This window comes from Brienomyrus brachyistius, chromosome 5 (genome assembly GCF_023856365.1).
Source record: "Brienomyrus brachyistius isolate T26 chromosome 5, BBRACH_0.4, whole genome shotgun sequence".
In the NCBI taxonomy this organism is placed as follows: domain Eukaryota; kingdom Metazoa; phylum Chordata; class Actinopteri; order Osteoglossiformes; family Mormyridae; genus Brienomyrus; species Brienomyrus brachyistius.
In genome coordinates, this window is record NC_064537.1 from 1,012,377 (window position 1) to 1,039,464 (window position 27,088).

The 27,088-nt window shown below is 47.3% G+C and overlaps 1 protein-coding gene across 3 annotated transcripts; it reads left to right on the forward strand.

The window, feature by feature from the left end:
• Positions 1-1,549: 1,549 nt before the first annotated feature.
• On the forward strand, positions 1,550-20,896 carry LOC125741764 (CMRF35-like molecule 3). Of its 3 annotated transcripts, none has more exons than XM_049013074.1 (6): positions 1,550-2,204; positions 14,222-14,545; positions 16,359-16,529; positions 19,232-19,330; positions 19,769-19,821; positions 19,926-20,896. In XM_049013074.1, the coding sequence occupies exons 1-6, from the start codon at positions 2,168-2,170 to the stop codon at positions 20,172-20,174; spliced, it is 933 nt and encodes a 310-aa protein (XP_048869031.1). In that variant the 5' UTR covers positions 1,550-2,167; the 3' UTR covers positions 20,175-20,896. The 3 variants fall into 3 exon arrangements, with proteins under 3 accessions (XP_048869031.1, XP_048869032.1, XP_048869030.1); XM_049013075.1 differs by lacking the exons at positions 14,222-14,545; positions 16,359-16,529; positions 19,232-19,330; positions 19,769-19,821; positions 19,926-20,896 and adding exons at positions 2,328-2,654; positions 5,655-5,825; positions 8,696-8,794; positions 9,233-9,285; positions 9,390-11,152 and having other exon boundaries at positions 1,575-2,204; XM_049013073.1 differs by lacking the exon at positions 1,550-2,204 and adding an exon at positions 11,173-14,098.
• Positions 20,897-27,088: the final 6,192 nt, after the last annotated feature.

Consider the following 27,088-nt stretch of genomic DNA (forward strand, 5'->3'; position numbering starts at 1 on the left):
ATTGCAAGTACATCCGTTCTCGGGTTCTGTACTTCACTGTATATGCATCGGTTTTACTCACAGTCACTTTAAAATAAATTTAAATTGACATATTAGTTAAACGATATGAGATTAACAAGAATAGATTTTTAGAATATCAACAAGTTAAATCTATAGTAAAAAAGGAATTAAGTTCTAATCAAATCAAGTTACAAATACCACCAAGTGTGGCAGAATTCCTTAATCTCAAACCCCCCGGATTACTGTATAAAATATACAGGACACTTTCTAGAATGGATGAATCAATAGCCCTTCCTATTGCAAAATGGGAGGCAGATCTATCAGTCAGCTGGGACCACAATTTCTGGTCTAAGGTATATTTAAAAACCTTTAAACTGATTAGAAATCCCAGTTTACAGTTAATACAATACAAAATTCTGCATAGAGTGCACTATACTAGACATCGGATGTTCAGGATGGGTGTTACGTCTTCTAACAACTGCTCACACTGTCAAGGCGACACACCTGACAGTTACATCCACGCTTTTTGGTTCTGTCCACCTACTCAGATGTTCTGGCGCAGGATCTGTGAAGACTTATCAAAGTGTCTGAAATGTACCATTCCAGCCTCTCCTTCAGTCTGCTTGTTGGGCGACATAGATGGCGTCACTACAGAGATTAACACAATCCACATGGCTTTCACTGCCTTATGCATTATACAATAGTCTTAATATCAACCAATATAGAGACAGTTTGTTGAACCATATTAGTCTTGATACAGCTTCTGCCACACTAGAGCAATCTCTCTGGGCTCCTTTGATCAGCTCCATCTAGGGGTTAGGGGTCACAGTTTTGTCCCGCTTGGGGCGTTGGGGGGGGGCATATTGGCTCGGGGTGTCTGAGGGTGGGTTGCTGGGGGGGTTCGGTGCTAGGACTGCGGTACTGGCCTGGATGGGGGGGAAAAAAAAGAAGAATTTACTCACAAATAAACATTAACAAACACAAAACACTTTTGTCACGTTAGACCCAGAGTAACTGAAGTGCGAGAACTGAATGGAGCCAAATATGTAACAGTACATGTAAGCGTCAATAGGTGGCAGTTTCCATCCATCCATCCATTTTCCAAACCGCTTATCCTACTGGGTCGCGGGGGGTCCGGAGCCTATCCCGGAAACAATGGGCACGAGGCAGGGAACAACCCAGGATGGGGGGCCAGCCCATCGCAGGGCATAGGTGGCGGTTTATGCAGCTAAAATAAATTATTCATGAAAATGATTATAAAGGCATGACATTAATAAAATAATGGAAGACAGCCGTTTCCCTGTAAATGGTTTCCACCAGGGGCGTTTCTAGCTAGTGAAAAAAATCAAAGTCAAGATAACTTGGGGCTTAACCTTTTTTTTGAAGAAGAAAGATTGACATCGGTACTAAAATCTGAACCTAACGATTCCCATGGTTTCCACTGTATCTGTGTTTATGGGATGTATTCTGTACATTTTCACCAGCACATACTGGCCTCTCGTCAACCAGTTCCCGTGGTTATTGTAGGCAGCTCATGCATGAGAACTGACATCAGCCACAGCGACAGTCTTACGCTTAGCTTAGGAATTGGCTTTATTCTTAACTAAAACTTGCTCTCAGCCACTTTGTGAATAGATTTTTGGGAAAAAAACTCTTAGTTAAAGAACGTTTAGTGTGATTTAGGAGTACCCAGTGGTAAGATAAAATACTTTGTGAATATGGGCTCAGATCAGCTTAAGGACTGACGTACCTTCAGGAAAACTCACAACTCACAAGAGGGTTGGAACAGAGGGACACGGGGGCCTTCACAAGCAAGAAAAGTATGGAAGAGAGTAAAGAAAGAATTAAGCAGTGTGGGAGTTTCTTACTCGTAGCGTGTCTTTCTGCCAGAAACAAGCTTCTCATCTGCACTGCTATTCTCAGTGCAGCCACTTGGTGGCACTGTATACATAAGCGCAAGATGGGGCGAATCAGAGTGAGGAGGGCAGGGAAACAGAGAGGAAGGAAGAGGACAAGGCTGCAGTTTGTCAGACATCATCTGCAGACCATCGATAGGAGAGGTGCTGTGAGAAGCGGCTGAGAGTAATTAATCAGAAGGAAGTAAGACAGGCAGAGAGTGACACACATTTGCCGCGGGACATGGGGTAACTGGGGGCCGCAGAGCAGCATGAAGTACCTGCTTGCCGTCGTCTGCCTCCTGCGAGGTGAGTGCTGAGAGTGTGACCCTCTGTGTGAACAAAGTGACACTCTGCACCGCAGTGCTGCCTCTGAAAGCTGCTCTGTGTCACTTTGTATTAAATACTAAACTCCTCTCCTTTGATTGACAGCTTGGCATGATGCAAACTGCACTACGGTGACAGGATATGAGGGAGGTGGGGTCAGCGTCAGGTGTAACTACTCAAAAAAGTATGAGGACAACAGTAAATACCTGTGTAATGGTGGCTTCATTTCATGTACGGATCTCATTACAACCAATAAAAAGAATGAGTGGGTGACAGAGGGGAGATTCTCACTGTATGACGACCCTGAAGGAGGATTCTTCACTGTGAACATCACCAGCTTACAGCTAACGGATACTGGGACATACTGGTGTGCGGTATCTAAACGGTACTGGCCTGGTACATACACTGTAGTTTCTCTGCAGGTTCTGAAAGGTAAGAGTCTGAAGCAGGAATTCCTGTGAGTATTTCTGCATAACCTCCCTCTCTGCTTGTCTAATCATATCTTTACATTGCTATAGATTATTTTTTGGTACATTTTTACTATATTAGTTGTAGGAATTATTAGCTCAGGTAAATTTTAATATCTCCACCAAAATGTTTTTAAATTAATTAACTTTTAATTAATTATTTAATGCTGATTATTAACCAATTGTTATGCCGATGTTATGTTGTTATGTCGGCTCCTCCAAACTCGATTGCGAATCCCTGTGAGTCTGTTAATGTGAGACTTAAATGGGATTCACTAATAACCAGTATCGCTTAGTAACCTGAGTTAGAAGGCTCGTCCAGCGAGCTGATTCACCAGGTAATGTGAACGACCAGAAATGAAGCTCCCCTCACGGCCGATGAGAGAGAGTCTCGTGGCCCTAAAGTTAACACACGGTGGGAGAGTTATACAGACGAAGAACATGCGAGGATCGGACAGGGTACACCCAAGACCTCACTGGCGGGTTTCTTCTATACCCTTCTGCCCCCTTTCAGTGTGTAGCTGTGGCGTCACCCCCTCTTAGCGTGTAGCTGTGGCCTCGTCCCTCCTCAGCGTGTAGCTGTGGCCTCGCCCCTCCTCAGCGTGTAGCTGTGGCGTCGCCCCCTCTCAGCGTGTAGCTGTGGCGTCGCCCCCTCTCAGCGTGTTGCTGTGGCGTCGCACCCCTCTCAGCGTGTAGCTGTGGCGTCGCCCCCTCCTCAGCGTGTTGCTGTGGCGTCGCCCCTCCTCAGCGTGTAGCTGTGGCCTCACCCCCTCTCAGCGTGTAGCTGTGGCCTCACCCCCTCTCAGCGTGTAGCTGTGGCCTCGCCCCCTCTCAGCGTGTAGCTGTGGCCTCGCCCCTCCTCAGCGTGTAGCTGTGTCGTCGCCCCCTCTCAGCGTGTAGCTGTGGCCTCGCCCCCTCTCAGCGTGTGGCTGTGGCCTCGCCCCTCCTCAGCGTGCAGCTGTGGCCTCGCCCCTCCTCAGCGTGTAGCTGTGACCTCGCCCCTCCTCAGCGTGTAGCTGTGGCGTCGCCCCTCCTCAGCGTGTAGCTGTGGTGTCGCCCCCTCTCAGCGTGTAGCTGTGGCCTGGCCCCTCCTCAGCGAGTAGCTGTGGCGTTGCCCCTCCTCAGCGTGTAGCTGTGGCGTCGCCCCCTCTCAGCGTGTAGCTGTGGCCTCGCCCCCTCTCAGCGTGTAGCTGTGGCCTCGCCCCTCCTCAGCGTGTAGCTGTGGCGTCGCCCCTCCTCAGCGTGTAGCTGTGGCCTCGCCCCCTCTCAGTGTGTAGCTGTGGCGTCGCCCCTCCTCAGCGTGTAGCTATGACCTCGCCCCACCTCAGCGTGTAGCTGTGGCGTCGCCCCACCTCAGCGTGTAGCTGTGACTTCGCCCCTCCTCAGCGTGTTGCTGTGGCGTCGCCCCTCCTCAGCGTGTAGCTGTGGCCTCGCCCCCTCTCAGCGTGTAGCTGTGGCCTCGCCCCTCCTCAGCGTGTAGCTGTGGCGTCGCCCCTCCTCAGCGTGTAGCTGTGGCCTCGCCCCCTCTCAGTGTGTAGCTGTGGCCTCGCCCCTCCTCAGCGTGTAGCTGTGGCGTCGCCCCCACTCAGCGTGTAGCTGTGGCCACGCCCCTCCTCAGCGTGTAGCTGTGGCGTCGCCCCTACTCAGCGTGTAGCTGTGACCTCGCCCCTCCTCAGCGTGTAGCTGTGGCGTCGCCCCCTCTCAGCGTGTACTTGTGGCGTCGCCCCCTCTCAGCGTGTAGCTGTGGCCTCGCCCCTCCTCAGCGTGTAGCTGTGGTCTCGCCCCTCGTCAGCGTGTAGCTGTGGCGTCGCCCCTCCTCAGCGTGTAGCTGTGGCGTCGCCCCTCCTCAGCGTGTAGCTGTGGCGTCGCCCCCTCTCAGCGTGTAGCTGTGGCCTCGTCCCTCCTCAGCGTGTAGCTGTGGCCTCGCCCCTCCTCAGCGTGTAGCTGTGACCTCGCCCCTCCTCAGCGTGTAGCTGTGGCGTTGCCCCTCCTCAGCATGTAGCTGTGGCGTCGCCCCCTCTCAGCGTGTAGCTGTGGCCTCGCCCCCTCTCAGCGTGTAGCTGTGGCCTCGTCCCTCCTCAGCGTGTAGCTCTGGCGTCGCCCCTCCTCAGCGTGTAGCTGTGGCCTCGTCCCTCCTCAGCGTGTTGCTGTGCCCTCGCCCCTCCTCAGCGTGTAGCTGTGGCGTCGCCCCTCCTCAGCGTGTAGCTGTGGCCTCGTCCCTCCTCAGTGTGTAGCTGTGGCCTCGTCCCTCCTCAGCGTGTAGCTGTGGCATCGCCCCCTCTCAGCGTGTAGCTGTGGCCTCGTCCCGTCTCAGCGTGTAGCTGTGGCCTCGCCCTTCCTCAGCTTGTAGGCAGGATGTTGTCCCTAAAACTATAAGCTGATGATTACACAGCAAAGGAGGTCAATCATTCAGGGCTGATTAAAGCACAGGACGTCCCTGGGTTAAGAACATACTTACAAATGAACTGCCATGAAGTCTGTTATTTAAAAAATTTTGGTTAAATATAATGGTTTGTCATTAGAGACACACACACCACTTTGTGACGCTCATGAAATCATTGTGGTTCAGCAGTCTGTTGGCTCAAGGTACAGTACAGTACCAGATGTAGATACTCTTATTATTACTGGATTGTTGCTATTATCATCACTATGTACTACATTATTATTGTTATTCTTACTATGTACTGCACTGTTATCGTTCTCATTTATGTACAAATCGACTTAAAGACCGACTTAAGGATGGGATCTTCTTTGTATCCTGGGGCTGCCTGCACTAATTCTCCAGGCTTTAGATTTATCCCATCAGCTAATTTCGTGGCTCTGCACTGGTCACACTGGGCAAGCAGCTTTGATGTGCTGTCAGGTGTTTTCATGCAGAAAAGCAGGACACCACAGGCAGACCCGTTTAGTTGTAGTGCTGCACATTTTGTCTTGGTTCCGGACTTTTTCTGTCTTCCCTTTGAAGGGTCAAAGTCCACTAAGACCACAAAGCCAACAGTAGCAGCAACAACAGCAATAAAAGGAACAGCAACCGACACAACAATTATACCAACAGTAACATCCAGTACACCGGCGATTTTGGTGACTGCATCAGCAAAGCCTTCTGGAAGCACAGCCCGAAATACAACATCACCAGGTAAGCAGGTTAACCGTCATTAATACAGACTGTCCCTGACTTATGACTGGCTTCCACGCTAACATGACAGGTCGTATGTCAAAATGGACGCATGTCAGTACGGGATAATAATCACACTGACTTTTGGTACAAGTATGAGACCGGCAGATGCGTGTGCCATGAACTTGAGCCTTACTAAGCAACTACTTGTGTTCTGTCGTCCCGCTGTTCCCAACCTGTTCTGTTTACCTATTGTACTTACCTTGCCTTGTCTTCTCCCTTTCCCCAGACTCGCTCCCGCACCTGACCCGTTTTTCCTGCTGAGACCGGCTCCTCCCGTTCCCCTTCCCCTGTGTGCTCATGTCCCGTGTGTGCGTGTAGGACGGACCTTACGGCTTTGGACCTCTGCTTTCGGACAACGACCATTCTTCTCGCCTTACCCCTTGGTTACCTCAGCGCCTGTACTGGCAATAAACTCACCATTGGTGTGCATTTCTGGATCCCAGTCTCTTTATTCTGGCCTTCGTCACAACTTATGACTGGCTTCCACGCTAACATGACAGGTCGTATGTCAAAATGGACGCATGTCAGTACGGGATAATAATCACACTGACTTTTGGTGCAAGTATGAGACCGGGAGATGCGTGTGACGCTGGGATGGTCACGCTGCCATTCGCTGCTGTACTTCCCCACAGTGACTATCGTACAGTGTGCAGTGCACACTAGGTTGCATAGCGCCACCAGGTGTATGAAATTCATTTTTACATACATTTGTTTAATTTAAAAAACAAGCGTTGTAAGTCACATAGGTTGGGGACAGTCTTTACTGGGTGCTATGAAGTTGGTGTCGACTCCTTGTTACCATACAGACGGTCGGCATCCAGAATGTCTGGTCTTCTTTGGAGGTCTGCAGGCTTCCTAGTGGTATGTTCATGGATGAGATAACTGATAACCCATAAACATACATGATTACATTCATAGGAACCGTTCAAAAAGCACTGTAGCACTCAAATGACATCATGCTGAAATTTTTACACGGCTTAATTAAAAATGATTAAGGTAGCTGTCAGGTTGCGGGTTGGACGGGCGAGCAGGAGGAGGGGATAGACCAGGCACGGGATTCGGGTTTATTTAGGGACGGAAGAGCCAGGGCAGACGGCGACAAACGAACATTCACTAACGTCATCTAACATTAATGATGGACAACAAGCAGGGCAAGACGTGGACTGAAATAGACAAGACAGGGCGAAACAACAGGATACAGCTGGGCATGATTAGGGAAGCACACGTGGATAATCGGGGGGGCGTGGCACACACGAGGATCGGATGAGCCGTGCGTAACAGTAGCAGAACGCAGTTTTAACAAACTTCGGCTGCAGAAATTTGGCTGAGAATCAGGTGGTGTCTCCCATATGTATGTATATATGGTAAATGGACTGCATTTATATAGTGCTTTTCTACTCCTACGAATACTCAAAGCGCTTTACATTTCATGCCTCACATTCACCCATCCACACACTCATACACACACCGGTGGCGGAGGCTGCCATGCAAGGTGCCAACCTGCTCACCGGGAGCAATTTGGGGTTCAGTGTCTTGCTTAAGGACACTTTGATGGGGTCAGGAGGAACCAGGGCTCGAACCTGCAAGCGAGAGCACTACCTCCTGTGCCACCATCTTCCCATATATGGTTCTTATGTGGGGCGGCATGGTGGTACAGTGGTTAGCACTGTTGCCTCAAACCTCTGGGACCCAGGTTCAAGTATCTGCCTGGGTCTCATGCGTGTGGAGTTTGCATGTTCTTCCCATGTCGTCGTTGGGTTTCCTCCGGGTACTCCGGTTTCCTCCCACAGTCCAAAAACATGCTAAGGCTAATTGGACTTGCTAAATTGCCCGTAGGTGTGCATGTGTGAGTGAATGGTGTGTGAGTGTGCCCTGCGATGGGCTGGCCCCCCATCCTGGGTTATTCCCTGCCTCGTGCCCATTGCTTCCGGGATAGGCTCTGGACCCTTAAAGAATTTAGCACTTCCGGTTTGCAATTCCGCCTAATGCCTTCTGCATGATTGCCGTGCCTGCTGGGTTTTTACCATTTCCTGACCACGTGTATGACTTGTGCTTTTGCGCCTTTGCCCATCTGCCTTCGGTTAAGTCCACTGAGAATATGACCCAAACCCTCACCCTGACTCAGGTGCAGCACAATAAAGAGGGGGACCCAGTGTCTAGCTGGTATAGAGTTTGAATTCATATCTGACCTTTCAGCTTTCCAGGGGATCCCCTACATGAAGAATCGGAATGTCGTTTTCCTGAATTTCTAAATTATAAAATATTATTCAGTCACATTTGACTTCATCTCTAAATTAAGCCAATAATAAAGTCTTTCTGTATTTTATCTCATAGAGAAAAGGGGAATGGCATACATGACCTGGTAAAACTCTACACTTATTTATAGTGTGCAGTGTTGGAGTACGCCGACTCCACCGGGTCCGTAGATGAGAAGAGATCACCTGGAGGCGTGGATGAGTTGTCCAATAGCTTTTATTCCAGCAGATCAATGTGGGAATCTTGCGACGCACTGTAACCTCCACAGAGTTCGACTTCCTCGTTGTTCACCATTTGTCTTATACCCCTTCTACAAGCAGCCCCCGCCCCTGTCCGTACTTTTACACTTTCTGCCAATTTCGGCTTATCTCGTGCAACATGTAGTTCTGCACGTTCCTAGTTATTGCGTCACCCCTATATCATTTGCCTAGCGACTGTCACCGCAGCCTGCATGAATAAATAAACTTTGGTCGCACAGAGCCTCCCTATATGTCCTTCTTCCCCTGCAGATATCGCTCTCCACAGTAGCGAGTTCTGTGAGAATTAGAAGGTCCATATTTCCTGTCTTTCAGAAACGCTGCTGCCCATAACTGTGGGGCTGACTGTGGTTCTGCTCCTGCTTGGACTCGCTGTGCTGATTGTCTACAGACAGAAGGGAAAGAAACCAGCAGGTGGCTGTTAGACACTCTCACCCAACACAGGCTGGAAACACAAACCTTCCGTGCGTCTGTGACACGCACACCAATGCACATGCACACGTGTGCATTATAAGCCGTCAACATGCTTCAAACAGCACGTCACATGTTTTAAACCGTCAGTGATACCAACTAGGCTCTTTTTATTCCTGTACAGGAACTATCTTACTGAACTTATTTCGATTCCCCATTTATAAACTGTCCCATGAATGATAATATATAAGTATGTGGTTTATTCAGTTTGACATGTAATACTACAGCAAAACTGAACACTACAGAACTGATGTGAGGGATTTTATCTCTCTAAAGTAATAAACAACATAAGACTCTTCTCTCAAAACAGCCTTTTAATCTGTGCTGAAATGTAAAAGCTTGTGGTGTTTCTGAGCTCTGGTCCTGCCGTTTGTTCCACAGCATCTAAACCCCTCTCTGACCGGACAGATACTGACAGCAGACACCCAGACACAGTCAGTATTCCTCATGTATACAATCCTCATCTAAATGATACTGGTACTGATGGCTCATGTCCTGTAAGTGGAGTAATGTGTGTTTTTTATACTCTGTCTTATAGATCCAGTGTAGCTCTGAATATGAGGAGATAAAAGACCAAATTGCTGCAGTTCCCTCCCTCTACTGCACAGAGGACTTACCTGAAAATGCTTTTTCTGTTGCTGTTTACTCCAGTCAGACCCCCAAAGCCTCATGTTCAGATTTTCTCAGCTATACTGTTGTATTCTTCACTGAGAATGAATGCAAAAGATTCAACCACAAGTTTCACAAGAGATTTCAAGTAAATGTGAAACTGTAAGGGATTCCCAAGGAATCTGCCCATATCATGCTTCAAGATACATCTGTTCTGGGAAGACCTCAGCTCAGCCTCAGACTTCTGACCCTAACCCTACCCTCATCTCTGATCCCTCAGCTGGTCACTCCCAGCTTCTGCTCCAATGCTGACTCTCACATGTCGCTGGTCATTCATTGGAAGCTCACCATAACAGCAGCTGAACCAAGACATTTCTGTTAAAATGATCTCATCATTATTTTCTTCTACCACCAATACACGGTCAAATCTATATAGTTCTCTTTGACCAGAACTAGACAATCCTGAGGTGGGAAAATCAAAGCAGGTCCACTGTACTGTAACACAGGACAGACTGGTTATTGAGGGTGAGGGTGAAGTGTCATTTCAGGTGTGATGTTCTTGGGGGCATGGAGGGAATGGACCTCAGCACTCCTAGGCTTGCTGGACAGGTTTTCATCACCTGGCTGGTGATGCCATCTGCCCCGAGGTCTTGATGTGCCCTGCAGTCACCGTAAGCAGAGGGCTTTTCTGCAGGGAAAGCAGCTTAGCAGTTTGTTCATTGTTTACTATTCAGACAATGGAATTATAGGTAACAGTCCATCCATCACCACTTAATCCCAGCTGGGGTCACCGGAGCCTATCCTGGGAACAACGGGAACAGGCAGGAACCAACCCTGGGCAGGTGCCAACACACCGCAAATCCCACACAAACACGGAAAGGTCCTACGCCCGACCCGGGGATCGAACACAAGACCTTCTTGCTGCGAGGCAGCAGTGCTAACCACTGCACCACCATGCCATCCTGGGTAACAGTCCATCCATCCATCCATTTTCCAAACCGCTTATCCTACTGGGTCGCGGGGGGTCCGGAGCCTATCCCGGAAGCAACGGGCAGGAGGCAGGGAACAACCCAGGATGTGGGGCCAGCCCATCGCAGGGCACACTCACACACCATTCACTTTCACATGCACACCTACGGGCGATTTAGCAAGTCCAATTAGCCTCAGCATGTCTTTGGACTGTGGGGGGAGACCGGAGTAAATCTACAACGTGTTTGACATTTAACTGTGGTTCCCTCCAAAGCATTTATCAGCTTTTTAGTTCCTGTTTCTTCTGTCATTAGGCCAAAGTGGCCGCACCTTCTTTGTTTTCTGTGTTCATATTAGAATCTGAAATAATATAGGTTATACTGTCTGAGAAACTGCAGTAAAATTTGCATTATAATCGTAAGCTTTGTCTGCGTCACACATTTATGCAGAAATGTGGTTTTGAATCAGGTGGAGCTGATTCACTGAGTACTTTCAGTGATGCGTATCTCTGTGCAGAATGGTTCTTTTTTAAAATGTGTAAATTTGTAATAAGGAAGTCTGCTTCACTTCCTGCATATGCAAGGGCTTTCTACACTGTATATGGTGGCCATAGAACGCCTATTGTCCAATCAGATTTCTTGGTCGTAAATAACTGTCGTATGAATGTTTTTAATCTGTCTCAAGTGCAGCAAAAGAAAACAGCATAAATACTTCTGCAAAATTTTGAGCAGCAGGCGTGTGTGTGTGTGTGTGTAAATGTGTGTGAGCAGCTGCCATCAGATCTTCTAAGCTGATAAGAGTCATGAACAGTCAGAGTTAGAGCTAGAGCTCAATGGGCAAGTGGATGCTGGAGTTAATCAGCGTTAACTTATCAACAAGGACAGAGGGAAACTTGTTACAATCGTTAACAGAAAAATGTGGTAAAGCTGAGGAATTATGTCATTGATGGTTCCACTAAAGATCAATCATGTTAATGAAAGAAGCAGTCCAGGCTTCCTTTACTGAAGAAATTCGTAGATCTTTAATACTTCTAGCCCAGTGGCTTTCCGTTGTCACTCTGTCCTGAGACACTTCAGTCTCAAACAGTGAGCAGCATCTGTCATCCACGGAGAAGTGTTGCAGATGGCGCTGGTCTTATAGTGTGCTACTTTATCCAGCAGAGTGCAGCAATGTTCACTAAAAGACCACTGAGATTTGTATTGCCTCCACAAAAATATGCTGAGAACTGCTCAGCCATACTTGCCGTTCTGATACGAGACCACAACGTTCTATTGATACACAATAGGTCTGCGTTTACAGAACGCTCAAAGAAAATACATTTATCATCATGAAGTAAATGGGCATGATCAATATCTAGTCCCAAAGACAGGGTCCAAAGTATGACCACCCATGTATGTGGCATCTGAGACATGTTGCTTAAAGTCAAAATAATTCAATAATATAAGATATCCAGAGTAGCACTTCACAATAAGGCTCCATTCTGCCACTTGTAAATGGCAGTAACTCATTCATAAAATGAAAACAAACACGGATGCTGTGATATTCCGGACAGACTCATACGAAATCCAGGGCTTATATGAAAACACTGACAGGCTGGACTTTACTCAGCGTCCTGCTGCAGTTTCAGGCATTTCTGACTCTTATCAGGACTCTGTGGATATTCTTCTTTTTCCAGTATTATAGAGGTAACTGTGTGCTGTAACTACAGGGAATCAAGTGTACCTGAAACAAATCTGTCAATGTAACACAAACATCTTTACCATAATGTCAAATTATTCATACTTATTATGGTTGTATTATTAAGTCCATGTTGAAGTAAACTCTTCCTGTGGTGAACAGTGGCAAATTACTACAGCAGAGTTTACACACTAGGCTTTGTTTATGTAAACGCACAAACCACCTCCATGGCTTTTTCCGGACAATGAGGCCTGTCTGTTGGCTTAGTAGCATGCTAGCCTGTCAGCCAGATGGCCGAGTCCGTGATGCTCAAGTGTAGCCATGTTTCCATGAAAATATGGATACGGCAGTCCCTTATTTCAAACTGCTAGTCCAGTTTATTGTTCGGAGGTCAAATATTGAAGAGCAGGATGGACAGTAGAGTCCAGCCTCATCTGAATCTTCAGAGTAGCAACAAGAAGTCTGTGGTCAGAATTCACAATCTGGACACTTCTGTAGACGCTACGGTTCTGCAGGAGCCTCCAGCATCTGCTCATGAGGATGTGATGGATCCCCTTCACCACACCACCAGTATTGGAGGACCAAGTCCAACAATGCAGCTCAGGGTGTTGGAATCAGGAAACGGCGACTCACAGTCCCTGACGTTTTACAAAGTTATGGAACATGGAGCCACTTTCACCACGGTCTGCAGACCCATGGGGACCGACACAATCCTCAATGCCAGCCCTGCCAGTGCCGGTGGTCGTATTGAAGTCTCCCATGACCAGAGGAGCGTCACCTCGTGGACACCAATCAACCATCGTGCGAAGTTGCGAATAAAATGTCTCCCTCAATGAGAGATCACTCACCGCGGTCGGAGCATAAACTGAGAGAACAGGACACAAGACACCCAAGGAGTCCCTTAGCCTGAGTCTCATAAAACGCACATTGAAAGGAGTGACATCAGACACCATCGGATGGAGCCGATCTGCTACAGCATCAGCTACTTCCTGAGTATGGCAGCCATCAGACGGACCAGACCAAAAGTAGATGTACCCACCTGCAGAGATCTGACCACTCCCCAGTCTGCATACCTCAGAGAGTGCTGCCAAAAAAATTCAGAGTTTACAAAGCTCCCCCCACAGCAGAGGAAGATGGTCATCTTGCCAGGGAGACAAGACGTCCCACACGCCGACCCGAATGGGGCGCCTCAAACTGGGCCCCGAGTGCCGCCATGCAACAGGCGATGCCTCAGCGCTACACCAGCCCCGATCCCCAACAGGCCCGACCCTACTGGCTCTCTGACGGTTTCCACTCTTTTGGGAAGCCGACCAAGATGGTTTTCTCGCACTGCCCCCTGATGGACATGACGCTTTTTATGTGTCATGATATTTTTGTGCATTTATTTATTTCAGGTTTAGATCTCCAAAGTTTGCTCTCTGTTCCCCAGTGCATTTCTGCGACATTTCTGTGCATGTCAAAAAAAATGACAACTGTAATTTAATTTGCCTTCAGGGTGCTTCGACGCGATCACAGTGTGATTTACTGTGATTACTTCCAGATGTTTCAAAATTGATCAGATCAGCTTGTGGACTGACGTAGCTCCTGAAAAATGTACAAAACAGTCAGAATACAGGGCCTTCACAGGAACGAAAAGCGTGGATGAGAATAAAGAAAGAATTAAGCAGTGTGGGAATTTGATCCTCATAGCGTGCAGAGATCAGCTTCTCACCCACACGGAAATTCTCAGGGCAGCCACAAGGTGTCGCTGTATCAGTAAACCCAGTGATGAGGGCAGGGAAACAGAGAGAGGAAGGAAGAGGACAAGGCTGCAGTTTGTCAGACATCTGCAGACCATCGATAGGAGAGGTGCTGTGAGAAGCGGCTGAGAGTAATTAATCAGAAGGAAGTAAGACAGGCAGAGAGTGACACACATTTACCGCGGGACGTGGGGTAACTGGGGGCCGCAGAGCAGCATGAACTACCTGCTTGCCGCCGTCTGCCTCCTGCGAGGTGAGTGCTGAGAGTGTGACCCTCTGTGTGAACAAAGTGACACTCTGCACCGCAGTGCTGCCTCTGAAAGCTGCTCTGTGTCACTTTGTATTAAATACTAAACTCCTCTCCTTTGATTGACAGCTTGGCGTGATGCAAACTGCACTACGGTGACAGGATATGAGGGAGGTGGGGTCAGCATCAGGTGTGACTACTCAGAAGAATATAAGGACAACAGTAAATACCTGTGTAAACGTGGCTTCTTATGTAAGAATCTCATTAAAACCGATAAAAAGAATGAGTGGGTGACAGAGGGGAGATTCTCACTGTATGACGAACCTAAAGGAAGATTCTTCACTGTGAACATCACCAGCTTACAGCTAACGGACACTGGGACATACCGGTGTGCGGAATATAAATGGTTCTGGTCTGGAACATACACTGAAGTTTCTCTGCAGGTTCTGAAAGGTAAGAGTCTGAAGCAGGAATTCCTGTGAGTATTTCTGCATAACCTCCCTCTCTGCTTGTCCAATCATATCTTTACATTGTTATAGATTATTTTTTGGTACATTTTTACCGTATTAGTTGCAGGAATTATTAGCTCAGGTAAATTTTAATATCTCCACCAAAATGTTTTGAAATTAATTAACTTTTAATTAATTATTATTTAATGCTGATTATTAACCAATTGTTATGCCGATGTTATGTTGTTATGTCGGCTCCTCCAAACTCGATTGCGAATCCCTGTGAGTCTGTTAATGTGAGACTTAAATGGGATTCACTAATAACCAGTATCGCTTAGTAACCTGGGTTAGAAGGCTCGTCCAGCGAGCTGCATCACCAGGTAATGTGAACGACCGGAAATGAAGCTCCCCTCACGGCCGATGAGAGAGAGTCTCGAGGCCCTAAAGTTAACACACGGTGGGAGAGTTATACAGACGAAGAACATGCGAGGATCGGACAGGGTACACCCAAGACCTCACTGGCGGGTTTCTTCTATACCCTTCTGCCCCCTCTCAGCGTGTAGCTGTGGCGTCGCACCCTCTCAGCGTGTAGCTGTGACCTCGCCCATCCTCAAAGTGTAGCTGTGACCTCGCCCCTCCTCAGCGTGTAGCTGTGGCCTCGCCCCCTCTCAGCGTGTAGCTGTGGCCTCGTCCCCTCTCAGCGTGTAGCTGTGACCTCGCCCCTCCTCAGCGTGTAGCTGTGGCGTCGTCCCCTCTCAGCGTGTAGCTGTGGCCTCGCCCCCTCTCAGCGTGTAGCTGTGGCCTCGCCCCCTCTCAGCGTGTAGCTGTGGCCTCGCCCCCTCTCAGTGTGTAGCTGTGGCGTCGCCCCCCTCTCAGCGTGTAGCTGTGGCCTCGCCCCCTCTCAGCGTGTAGCTGTGGCCTCGTCCCTCCTCAGCGTGTAGCTCTGGCGTCGCCCCTCCTCAGCGTGTAGCTGTGGCGTCGCCCCTCCTCAGCGTGTTGCTGTGCCCTCGCCCCTCCTCAGCGTGTAGCTGTGGCGTCACCCCTCCTCAGCGTGTAGCTGTGGCCTCGTCCCTCCTCAGTGTGTAGCTGTGGCCTCGTCCCTCCTCAGCGTGTAGCTGTGGCGTCGCCCCCTCTCAGCGTGTAGCTGTGGCCTCGTCCCATCTCAGCGTGTAGCTGTGGCCTCGCCCTTCCTCAGCTTGTAGGCAGGATGGTGTCCCTAAAACTATAAGCTGATGATTACACAGCAAAGGAGGTCAATCATTCAGGGCTGATTAAATCACAGGACGTCCCTGGGTTAAGAACATACTTACAAATGAACTGCCATGAAGTCTGTTATTTAAAAAATTTTGGTTAAATATAATGGTTTGTCATAAGAGACACACACACCACTTTGTGACGCTCATGAAATCATTGTGGTTCAGCAGTCTGTTGGCTCAAGGTACAGTACAGTACCAGATGTAGATACTCTTATTATTACTGGATTGTTGCTATTATCATCACTATGTACTACATTATTATTGTTATTCTTACTATGTACTGCACTGTTATCGTTCTCATTTATGTACAAATCGACTTAAAGACCGACTTAAGGATGGGATCTTCTTTGTATCCTGGGGCTGCCTGCACTAATTCTCCAGGCTTTAGATTTATCTCATCAGCTAATTTCATGGCTCTGCACTGGTCACACTGGGCAAGCAGCTTTGATGTGCTGTCAGGTGTTTTCATGCAGAAAAGCAGGACACCACAGGCAGACCCCTTTAGTTGTAGTGCTGCACATTTTGTCTTGGTTCCGGACTTTTTCTGTCTTCCCTTTGAAGGGCCAAAGTCCACTAAGACCACAAAGCCAACAGTAACAGCAACAACAGCAATAAAAGGAACAGCAACCGACACAACAATTATACCAACAGTAACATCCAGTACACCGGCGATTTTGGTGACTGCATCAGCAAAGCCTTCTGGAAGCACAGCCCGAAATACAACATCACCAGGTAAGCAGGTTAACCGTCATTAATACAGACTGTCCCTGACTTATGACTGGCTTCCACGCTAACATGACAGGTCGTATGTCAAAATGGACGCATGTCAGTACGGGATAATAATCACACTGACTTTTGGTGCAAGTATGAGACCGGCAGATGCGTGTGCCATGAACTTGAGCCTTACTAAGCAACTACTTGTGTTCTGTCGTCCCGCTGTTCCCAACCTGTTCCGTTTACCTATTGTACTTACCTTGCCTTGTCTTCTCCCTTTCCCCAGACTCGCTCCCGCACCTGACCCGCTTTTCCTGCTGAGACCGGCTCCTCCCGTTCCCCTTCCCCTGTGTGCTCATGTCCCGTGTGTGCGTGTAGGACGGACCTTACGGCTTTGGACCTCTGCTTTCGGACAACGACCATTCTTCTCGCCTTACCCCTTGGTTACCTCAGCGCCTGTACTGGCAATAAACTCACCATTGGTGTGCATTTCTGGATCCCAGTCTCTTTATTCTGGCCTTCGTCACAACTTATGACTGGCTTCCACGCTAACATGACAGGTCGTATGTCAAAATGGACGCATGTCAGTACGGGATAATAATCACACTGACTTTTGGTGCAAGTATGAGACCGGGAGATGCGTTTGACGCTGGGATGGTCACGCTGCCATTCGCTGCTGTACTTCCCCACAGTGACTATCGTACAGTGTGCAGTGCACACTAGGTTGCATAGCGCCACCAGGTGTATGAAATTCATTTTTACATACATTTGTTTAATTTAAAAAACAAGCGTTGTAAGTCACATAGGTTGGGGACAGTATTTACTGGGTGCTATGAAGTTGGTGTCGACTCCTTGTTACCATACAGACGGTCGGCATCCAGAATGTCTGGTCTTCTTTGGAGGTCTGCAGGCTTCCTAGTGGTATGTTCATGGATGAGATAACTGATAACCCATAAACATACATGATTACATTCATAGGAACCGTTCAAAAAGCACTGTAGCACTCAAATGACATCATGCTGAAATGATGGACAACAAGCAGGGCAAGACGTGGACTGAAATAGACAAGACAGGGCGAAACAACAGGATACAGCTGGGCATGATTAGGGAAGCACACGTGGATAATCGGGGGGGCGTGGCACACACGAGGATCGGATGAGCCGTGCGTAACAGTAGCAGAACGCAGTTTTAACAAACTTCGGCTGCAGAAATTTGGCTGAGAATCAGGTGGTGTCGCCCATATGTATGTATATATGGTAAATGGACTGCATTTATATAGTGCTTTTCTACTCCTACGAATACTCAAAGCGCTTTACATTTCATGCCTCACATTCACCCATCCACACACTCATACACACACCGGTGGCGGAGGCTGCCATGCAAGGTGCCAACCTGCTCACCGGGAGCAATTTGGGGTTCAGTGTCTTGCTTAAGGACACTTTGATGGGGTCAGGAGGAACCAGGGCTCGAACCTGCAAGCGAGAGCACTACCTCCTGTGCCACCATCTTCCCATATATGGTTCTTATGTGGGGCGGCATGGTGGTACAGTGGTTAGCACTGTTGCCTCAAACCTCTGGGACCCAGGTTCAAGTATCTGCCTGGGTCTCATGCGTGTGGAGTTTGCATGTTCTTCCCATGTCGTCGTTGGGTTTCCTCCGGGTACTCCGGTTTCCTCCCACAGTCCAAAAACATGCTAAGGCTAATTGGACTTGCTAAATTGCCCGTAGGTGTGCATGTGTGAGTGAATGGTGTGTGAGTGTGCCCTGCGATGGGCTGGCCCCCCATCCTGGGTTATTCCCTGCCTCGTGCCCATTGCTTCCGGGATAGGCTCTGGACCCTTAAAGAATTTAGCGCTTCCGGTTTGCAATTCCGCCTAATGCCTTCTGCATGATTGCCGTGCCTGCTGGGTTTTTACCATTTCCTGACCACGTGTATGACTTGTGCTTTTGCGCCTTTGCCCATCTGCCTTCAGTTAAGTCCACTGAGAATATGACCCAAACCCTCACCCTGACTCAGGTGCAGCACAATAAAGAGGGGGACCCAGTGTCTAGCTGGTATAGAGTTTGAATTCATATCTGACCTTTCAGCTTTCCAGGGGATCCCCTACATGAAGAATCGGAATGTCGTTTTCCTGAATTTCTAAATTATAAAATATTATTCAGTCACATTTGACTTCATCTCTAAATTAAGCCAATAATAAAGTCTTTCTGTATTTTATCTCATAGAGAAAAGGGGAATGGCATACATGACCTGGTAAAACTCTACACTTATTTATAGTGTGCAGTGTTGGAGTACGCCGACTCCACCGGGTCCGTAGATGAGAAGAGATCACCTGGAGGCGTGGATGAGTTGTCCAATAGCTTTTATTCCAGCAGATCAATGTGGGAATCTTGCGACGCACTGTAACCTCCACAGAGTTCGACTTCCTCGTTGTTCACCGTTTGTCTTATACCCCTACTCCAAGCAGCCCCCGCCCCTGTCCGTACTTTTACACTTTCTGCCAATTTCAGCTTATCTCGTGCAACATGTAGTTCTGCACGTTCCTAGTTATTGCGTCACCCCTATATCATTTGCCTAGCGACTGTCACCGCAGCCTGCATGAATAAATAAACTTTGGTCGCACAGAGCCTCCCTATATGTCCTTCTTCCCCTGCAGATATCGCTCTCCACAGTAGCGAGTTCTGTGAGAATTAGAAGGTCCATATTTCCTGTCTTTCAGAAACGCTGCTGCCCATAACTGTGGGGCTGACTGTGGTTCTGCTCCTGCTTGGACTCGCTGTGCTGATTGTCTACAGACAGAAGGGAAAGAAACCAGCAGGTGGCTGTTAGACACTCTCACCCAACACAGGCTGGAAACACAAACCTTCCGTGCGTCTGTGACACGCACACCAATGCACATGCACACGTGTGCATTATAAGCCGTCAACATGCTTCAAACAGCACGTCACATGTTTTAAACCGTCAGTGATACCAACTAGGCTCTTTTTATTCCTGTACAGGAACTATCTTACTGAACTTATTTCGATTCCCCATTTATAAACTGTCCCATGAATGATAATATATAAGTATGTGGTTTATTCAGTTTGACATGTAATACTACAGCAAAACTGAACACTACAGAACTGATGTGAGGGATTTAATCTCTCTAAAGTAATAAACAACATAAGACTTTTCTCTCAAAACAGCCTTTTAATCTGTGCTGAAATGTAAAAGTTTGTGGTGTTTCTGAGCTCTGGTCTTGCCGTTTGTTCCACAGCATCTAAACCCCTCTCTGACCGGACAGATACTGACAGCAGACACCCAGACACAGTCAGTATTCCTCATGTATACAATCCTCATCTAAATGATACTGGTACTGATGGCTCATGTCCTGTAAGTGGAGTAATGTGTGTTTTTTATACTCTGTCTTGTAGATCCAGTGTAGCTCTGAATATGAGGAGATAAAAGACCAAATTGCTGCGGTTCCCTCCCTCTATTGCACAGCGGACTTACCTGAAAATGCTTCTCCCATGACTGTCTACTCCACTGTAGGTCCTTCCAAAGCCTCATGTTCAGATTCTGTCAGCTATACCGCTGTCATCTTCACTGAGAATCAAGCCTGTACAAACCAGTCAGCTATAAACTTCACGAATGACTCTGAGTATGCCACCGTCAAGCTCTAGGTCACATATAAATAATACTCAAAGAATATATCTGCGAGTATGCTGTTGTCTTTTCCCTAAAAATGTGAAACTGTAAGGGAATCAGCCTGTATGATGTAAGACACATCTGTACTGGGAAGACCTCAGCTCGCCCTTCAACCTCTGACCTCCAACCTCTGACCCTAACCCTACCCTCACCTATGGCCTCCAACCTCTGACCCTAACCTTACCCTCATGTCTGATCCCTCAGCTGGTCACTCCCAACTCCTGCTCCAGTGCTGACATTCACGTGTTGCTGCTCATTCATTGGAAACTCACCATAACAGCAGCTGAACCAAGATATTTCTCTAAAAAATCATTATGCGGAGATGGGGAAAAAAATATGCATTATAATTCTAACCTTTGTCTGCCTCACATGTTTATGCAGAAATGTGGGTTTGAATCTATTGTTTCTAGGTGGAGCTGATTCACTGAGTACTTTCAGTGATGCGTAACTCTGTCCAGAATGGATCTTTTTTTAAATGTGTAAATTTGTAATAAGGAAGTCTGCTTCACTTCCTGCATATACGTGATGAAAGGGCATGTGGTGGCCAGTGGTGGTGACCTCACGTTCATTTTCACGTCGACCCAGTCTAGGGAAAAGCCAGCCTGGAGTCTATCCCAGTAATCATGGAGCAGAGTATGTCCTGGATGTCATGCCTGCTTTACTATATGTGCATCAGTAAAACTCTGCATACACCAAAGCTGGTACCATGACCAGAATGAAACGTCTGGCTTCACAGTGGATGACTGACACTGACACAGATTCTCAAAATCTTATCATAGCTTCTCATTTATGCAACTTTTGTAGAAATTCAATTCATTTTCATCTGGTCTGATTAACAGTGTTCCTGCAGTGCAGTGCTACAGATCACTTCGAGAATCAGCTGCTCAGACAGTCAGACAGATTCAAAGATTCTAAGGCAGCAACAGTTACTGATTTCAGCTACTTGCATAACATATTCACAAATACAACAGTAAGCATGGTCATTTCAGTCAAGGTAACTGACCCCAGTTACTGCACTGACCCTGATTATGTTCGACTCAGTATGTCTCTTCACACAAAGCTGACGGCTTCTATCTCTATCACATGCAAGGCCGTGAGATTAGTACAATTTCTTCTCTCTCCTGTGACTGTGCCCTGGTATTTTGCATCACAAATTGAGCACAAGTACTTCTGCAAAACATACTGTTTGGGTAGGTTTGTAAGTGTGATGAGACGCAGAACGAGAAAGAGGAAGAGAAGAGGTCAGCAGAAAGCAACTTAAGAACCCAAAAGGGAATTAGCTCATTTAGGAACTGAGGAGACATTTGCATATACAGATGTTTGTGGATGCTGGAGATGGGTCTCGCAGTGACAGAGGGACAAGAGCACAGCATTGTGTGTCTATAAGAAAGACTCGGAAGACAAAGGCAGAGAGCTCTTGGGTTTGACGAATACTCTGCTGTTTTTAACCATAACACTTCATACACACACACACACACACACACACACACACACACACACACACACACACACACATGTATGTTACACTCAGGGGCAGGCAGCTTCCAGGCTCAAAATCTCTAAGACCGCAATACACAAGAGCAAAGTGAAGCAGGAGACACTGGGAACAAGTAAAAATTAGCCAAGTGACTTTCTAATGGTAGCTTATCCAACAGTGTCTCTCTCTCTCTCTCTCTCTCTCTCTCTCTCTATATATATATATATATATATATATATATATATATATATATATAGAGAGAGAGAGAGAGAGAGAGAATATATATATATATATATATATATATATATATATATATAGAGAGAGAGAGTCTATGTGTTAGGGTGTACATTGCTCCTAGGTGTATACTGCCCTCTGCTGGCAGTCAGTTCATCGTGTTTATGGGAGTAAGACAGCACATGTGCGCACATGGTTACATTATATATGTATAAATGTGCTTATTTACTAGACCCTCATTCTAAACAACATACATTTTCGGGAAAGCCAAGTCAGCCAGTCCTGGAAGCAAGCAGGGGTTAAGGGCCCTGCTCAGGGGGCCCAACAGTGAGCACGGGATCACAAAGTCCCACCTTCCCATCACGGGTACATGCTGAGCCACATGCCACCTACCAGAATTTTAAAATTGCTTTTCATATTTAGGAGCAATTTCCTTAAGGATAGCTACGTATTCAACACCACAAAGTGTATCAAGTACATTCCAAGATGAAAATCTTTACATCGAGAATCCTCATCATATTTACATGAACATTATAGGTATCTGAATTGTAAATTGTAAATATCTAAATATTTAATTACATTTTTATTTAACTACATTTTTAACTTTTATTTTTGATTATTTTTAAGATGTGAAAGTGAGAAGTCTATTTGTATTTGATCTGAAAGTAATACATTTGAAGTGAGGTGAACTCAGATTGGAATCTGCAGTGATGAAGGTATGTGACCCTCACACCATGATGAAGGAGCCAGCCGTGATCACCAGGGACCAAGCACCTTAAATACAAAACTCCTCTTATTCTTCTGTTTGACCAGAAAGGACTCCTTGCACTTAGTCACCACAAGCCATCCTGCTCATGATGATCCCGAGCTAAGAAACTAGATCTGCAAGTTGTTTTCTTTCTTGTGATTGGACAGCCTAATTCCTAGCTTACTTCCCAGTGACCAATGGACACGGCTATTTCATTCCCACATAATTCATGCAGTTTCTCGAGAGGTGAGGGCAGTGGGCTCAAGCACAGAGGAGCTGTCTCCCTGAGACAGGCAACAGGAGACCAAAGAAGTGCTACTAACTGTGTGCATGCTGCACCTCGTTTCTAAAAGAGGAAGGAAAGAGACAGGAAGGAAACAGCTATTTTCAACCATTAGCGTGTAAGAAACCACCCAGTGGCCCAATAATGGAATTCAGGCGGGCAGCCAATGGCTCTAAATGCGTGTCTTTCTGAGGGCTTCAGAAAAAGCGACTGAGACACGGGGTGTCAAAAGAGCGCTTTCTCTTTTGCTCCTGTCTAAATGATCCATATTAAAACTGTCCACTGCGGTCGCAGAGTTTAGGCTCTCAGGCAGGTTTCTGTGATGCACACGAGGCTGCAGTGATGGTACAGTCAAGTGTCGCTTAACCAAAGTGATACGTTCCGATAAATGCATCGTTAGGCGTTTTCGCCGTTGTGAGAACATCATAGAGTGTACTTCCACAAACCTAGATGGTATAGCCTACTACACACCAGGGCTGCATGCTATAGCCCACACCAGGACTCCATGCTATAGCCCACTACACACCAGGGCTACATGCTATATCCCACTACACACCAGGGCTACATGCTATAGCCCACTACACAACCTGGGCTACATGCTATAGCCCATACCAGGACTCCATGCTATAGCCCACTACACACCGGGGCTACATGCTATAGCCCACTACACACCGGGGCTACATGCTATAGCCCACTACACACCAGGGCTACATCCTATAGTGCACTACACACCCGGGCCACATGCTATAGCCTGCTACACACCTGGGCTATATGCAATAGCCTGAATAGTGATAAACAATACACTACAGTAAATACAAAACCAGTAACAAAGTTGCTTAGTATCATTTTAGTGTCACGTACTGTACATAACTGTATGTGCTGTAGTTTTACACGACTGGCAGCACAGTAGGTTTGTTAACACCAATATCACCACAAACACGTGAGTAATGTGTTGTGCCACAATGTTTTCGATGACTAAGGCATCGCTACGAGATAGTCCCTTCTGACATGTTCAGGCATGCTTGATTAAAGCATTTAGCAAGAGCAATAAAAAGCAATAAGAAAACATTCCTATTCCATGTTATGGTAACAGGAGAAAAGTACATGTATGTAAAAAGCTACTGAGAAAAACGTGAACTTAGCCCACATAAAGTAGCAAAAAGTCACCAGAAATCACAGGAGCTGCTGTAACAGGAAGTTGCTCAGAGCAGAGATGGAGATACTAAATACATAGTGAGCTGTTGAACATAGGACACGCATCACCTGTCACATGTTCACATCCGCGTACGTATGTACATGTACATTATCGTCATGGCTGTCACCCCTCCTGCATCTACCCAACTTGTCTTTCTCATCCACAGCAGTGTGACTCATTCAGTTAGAGTCAGAGCCAGGAATACCACCACAAGAAGCAGGCCTCAACTCTTACATAAAAAATAAAAATGATAAATTAAGATAAAACATGTCTTTGTGTGGGGCGGCATGGTGGTGCAGTGGTTAGCATTGTTGCCTCACACCTCTGGGACCCGGGTTCGAGTCTCTGCCTGGGTCACATGTGTGTGGAGTTTGCAGGTTCTCCCCATGTCGTCCTGGGGTTTCCTCCAGGTACTCCGGTTTCCCCCCACAGTCCAAAGACATGCTGAGGCTAATTGGAGTTGCTAAATTGCCCGTAGGATTGAATGGTGTGTGAGTGTGCCCTGCGATGGGCTGGCCCCCTATCCTGGGTTGTTCCCTGCCTCATGCCCATTGCTTCCGGGATAGGCTCCGGACCCCCCGTGACCCAGTAGGATAAGCAGTTTGGAAAATGGATGGATGGATGTCTTTGTGTTGCGCACTGAGATGTCTCTGATTGGATGAAATTCATTTCTTGCAAAGATATGGGCCACAGGAATAAGACAAGTGTGAAGTTCAGCTCCGCATCGAGAGGATCCAGATGAGGTGGCTCGGGCATCTGATTAGGATGCCTCCGGGACGCCTCCCTGGGGAGGTGTTCCGGGCATGTCCCACTGGGAGGAGACCCCGGGGAAGACCCAGGACACGCTGGAGGGACTATGTCTCCCGGCTGGCCTGGGAACACCTCGGGATCCCCCCAGAGGAGCTGGATGAAGTGGCTGGGGAGAGGGAAGTCTGGGCTTCCCTGCTGAGACTGCTGCCCCCGCGACCCAGCCCCGGATTAAGCAGAAGATTATGGATGGATGGATGGATGGATGGATGAAGTTCAGCTTGTGGGCTGATGCCCGTGCTGGAGAAACTCTGTGTTGTTAGATGCTTGGTAAAGATGCAGCATGTAGTTTTCTCATCTTTGAATCTCCTTCATGCTGAAGCCTCTTATTGGATGGTGTTTGCATAGATGAGATCATCATCTAGGGGGCTTGTGGTGAAGTTTTCACAGATACAATTATTCTTTGCGTACTGTAGGTTTACAGCAGTATCTGCAGCTGGCTGATGGAACGTCATGTCACAGTCATCCTCCCTCTACATAAGTTAGAGGAACAGAAAGGCTGAACATCACTTCTTAGAAGGATGGAGGACTCTCATCAGAACCTGTGCTACAGGAACAGCTCTGCCTGTACAAGTTACACATAGAAACTACAGGTCAAGGATGATAAATTTAATGTCCTGATTACCTTTTCTCTACTTCCAGTGCCAATGGGTGCCATGCTGGGATTCTGTATGCTGCAGGAGACGGTTTCTGTGGATCACATCAATGACGTTTATGATGTGCTTTTGCAGGGCCAAACATACATTCTGGGGAGTATTAATAGGAATAAGTCTGTCACATAGTAGTTGTTACCTTCATAGCTCCTACAGTCTTCTTTTGCTCTGTATCTGACACATTGTAATTGTGTGTATCTCCAGATCTTTATGATCTTTCAAAGCAAGCATCTCTAGCTCCTCTGGAGGAATACCAAGGTGTTCCCAGGACAGCCAAGTGATTTACTCTCTCTAATGTGTCCTGGGTCTGTCCAGGGGCCTCCTCCCGGTTGGGCTTGCCTGAAACACCTCCCCAGGGAGCCATCCAGGGGGCATCCTTGGTTAAATGCCCAAACCACCTCAAGTGGCTCCTTTTGATGTGAAAGCGGCTCTACTTTGAGCTCCTCCTGAAAGTCTGTCCTCCTTAGCCTCTGATCTGAGACTTGAAATGCAAGGGAAAAAGAGGAGACAGAAAGAATATAAGAGAATCAACATCACCCCCCGGGTCAAGGATCTTACTCTGACGGAATGAGCTAAGAAGTATGGTCACCCCACAACTGCAGAAGCAAGCTGAGGATGAGGAAGAAACATTGTAAATCTTAGAGGCCACACTGCATCCCGCTTTAATGAAGGGGTCTCCATCAAAGACGCTAGATCAACAAAGTGCCTGGTAATCTACTCTGCTGTTTAATTACAGCCATGCCTGAGCCCGTCTTCTTTAAGACACACACACACAGACACACAGGTGAGAGTGTAGCTTGGGGTCTGATTGCAGGGTTGGCAGTCCATCCAACATGCCTGCAGTACTTTTGAGGTATTAAGGGCTTAACAGTATGTGACTATTTTGCTGAGCACAGGATTCAAATCGGTAACTTGTCCTTACAGACATGGAGCCCCCAAGAACTGGTTTTGCCAACCCCAGACTTGAACCCGGATCCTTTAGCACATTAGCAGTTACCTCCAAGAAATAGATCCGCTCCGGTCTCTGGATGTCTTGCAGCACTGTAATATACTGAAAGTGTCCTTTGTCCTTTAGATTCCCAGGTTCACGAATACCCCCCCCCCACTACTGTCTAATCGGTTGTGTTTCACACCTGGGTCAGTGATGCCATTCCTGCTGCTGTTTCCTTCCCTCTGATATTATTCTTTGCAACAGTTCGTTCATACTTTCCACAAAGAAACCAACACTCCATCCTCTGAGCCGATTTCATAATTGACCTTTCCCCACCTGATCTTACAGCACTTACATTAGCTTAAAACAAGCCAGCTCAGTGCCATTAGCAAGCACTGTGGGAAATACATTTTAGCAAGAAGCCGTCTCTTCTGCTCTCTGTCGTAGTGAAGAACATATTTAAAAAGGGAACTACAGGAATATTATAACCACAGTCGGGTCAGATCAGGTCAGATCAGGTCAGATCAGATCAATGACTTTTAATGTCACTTCACTTGTCAC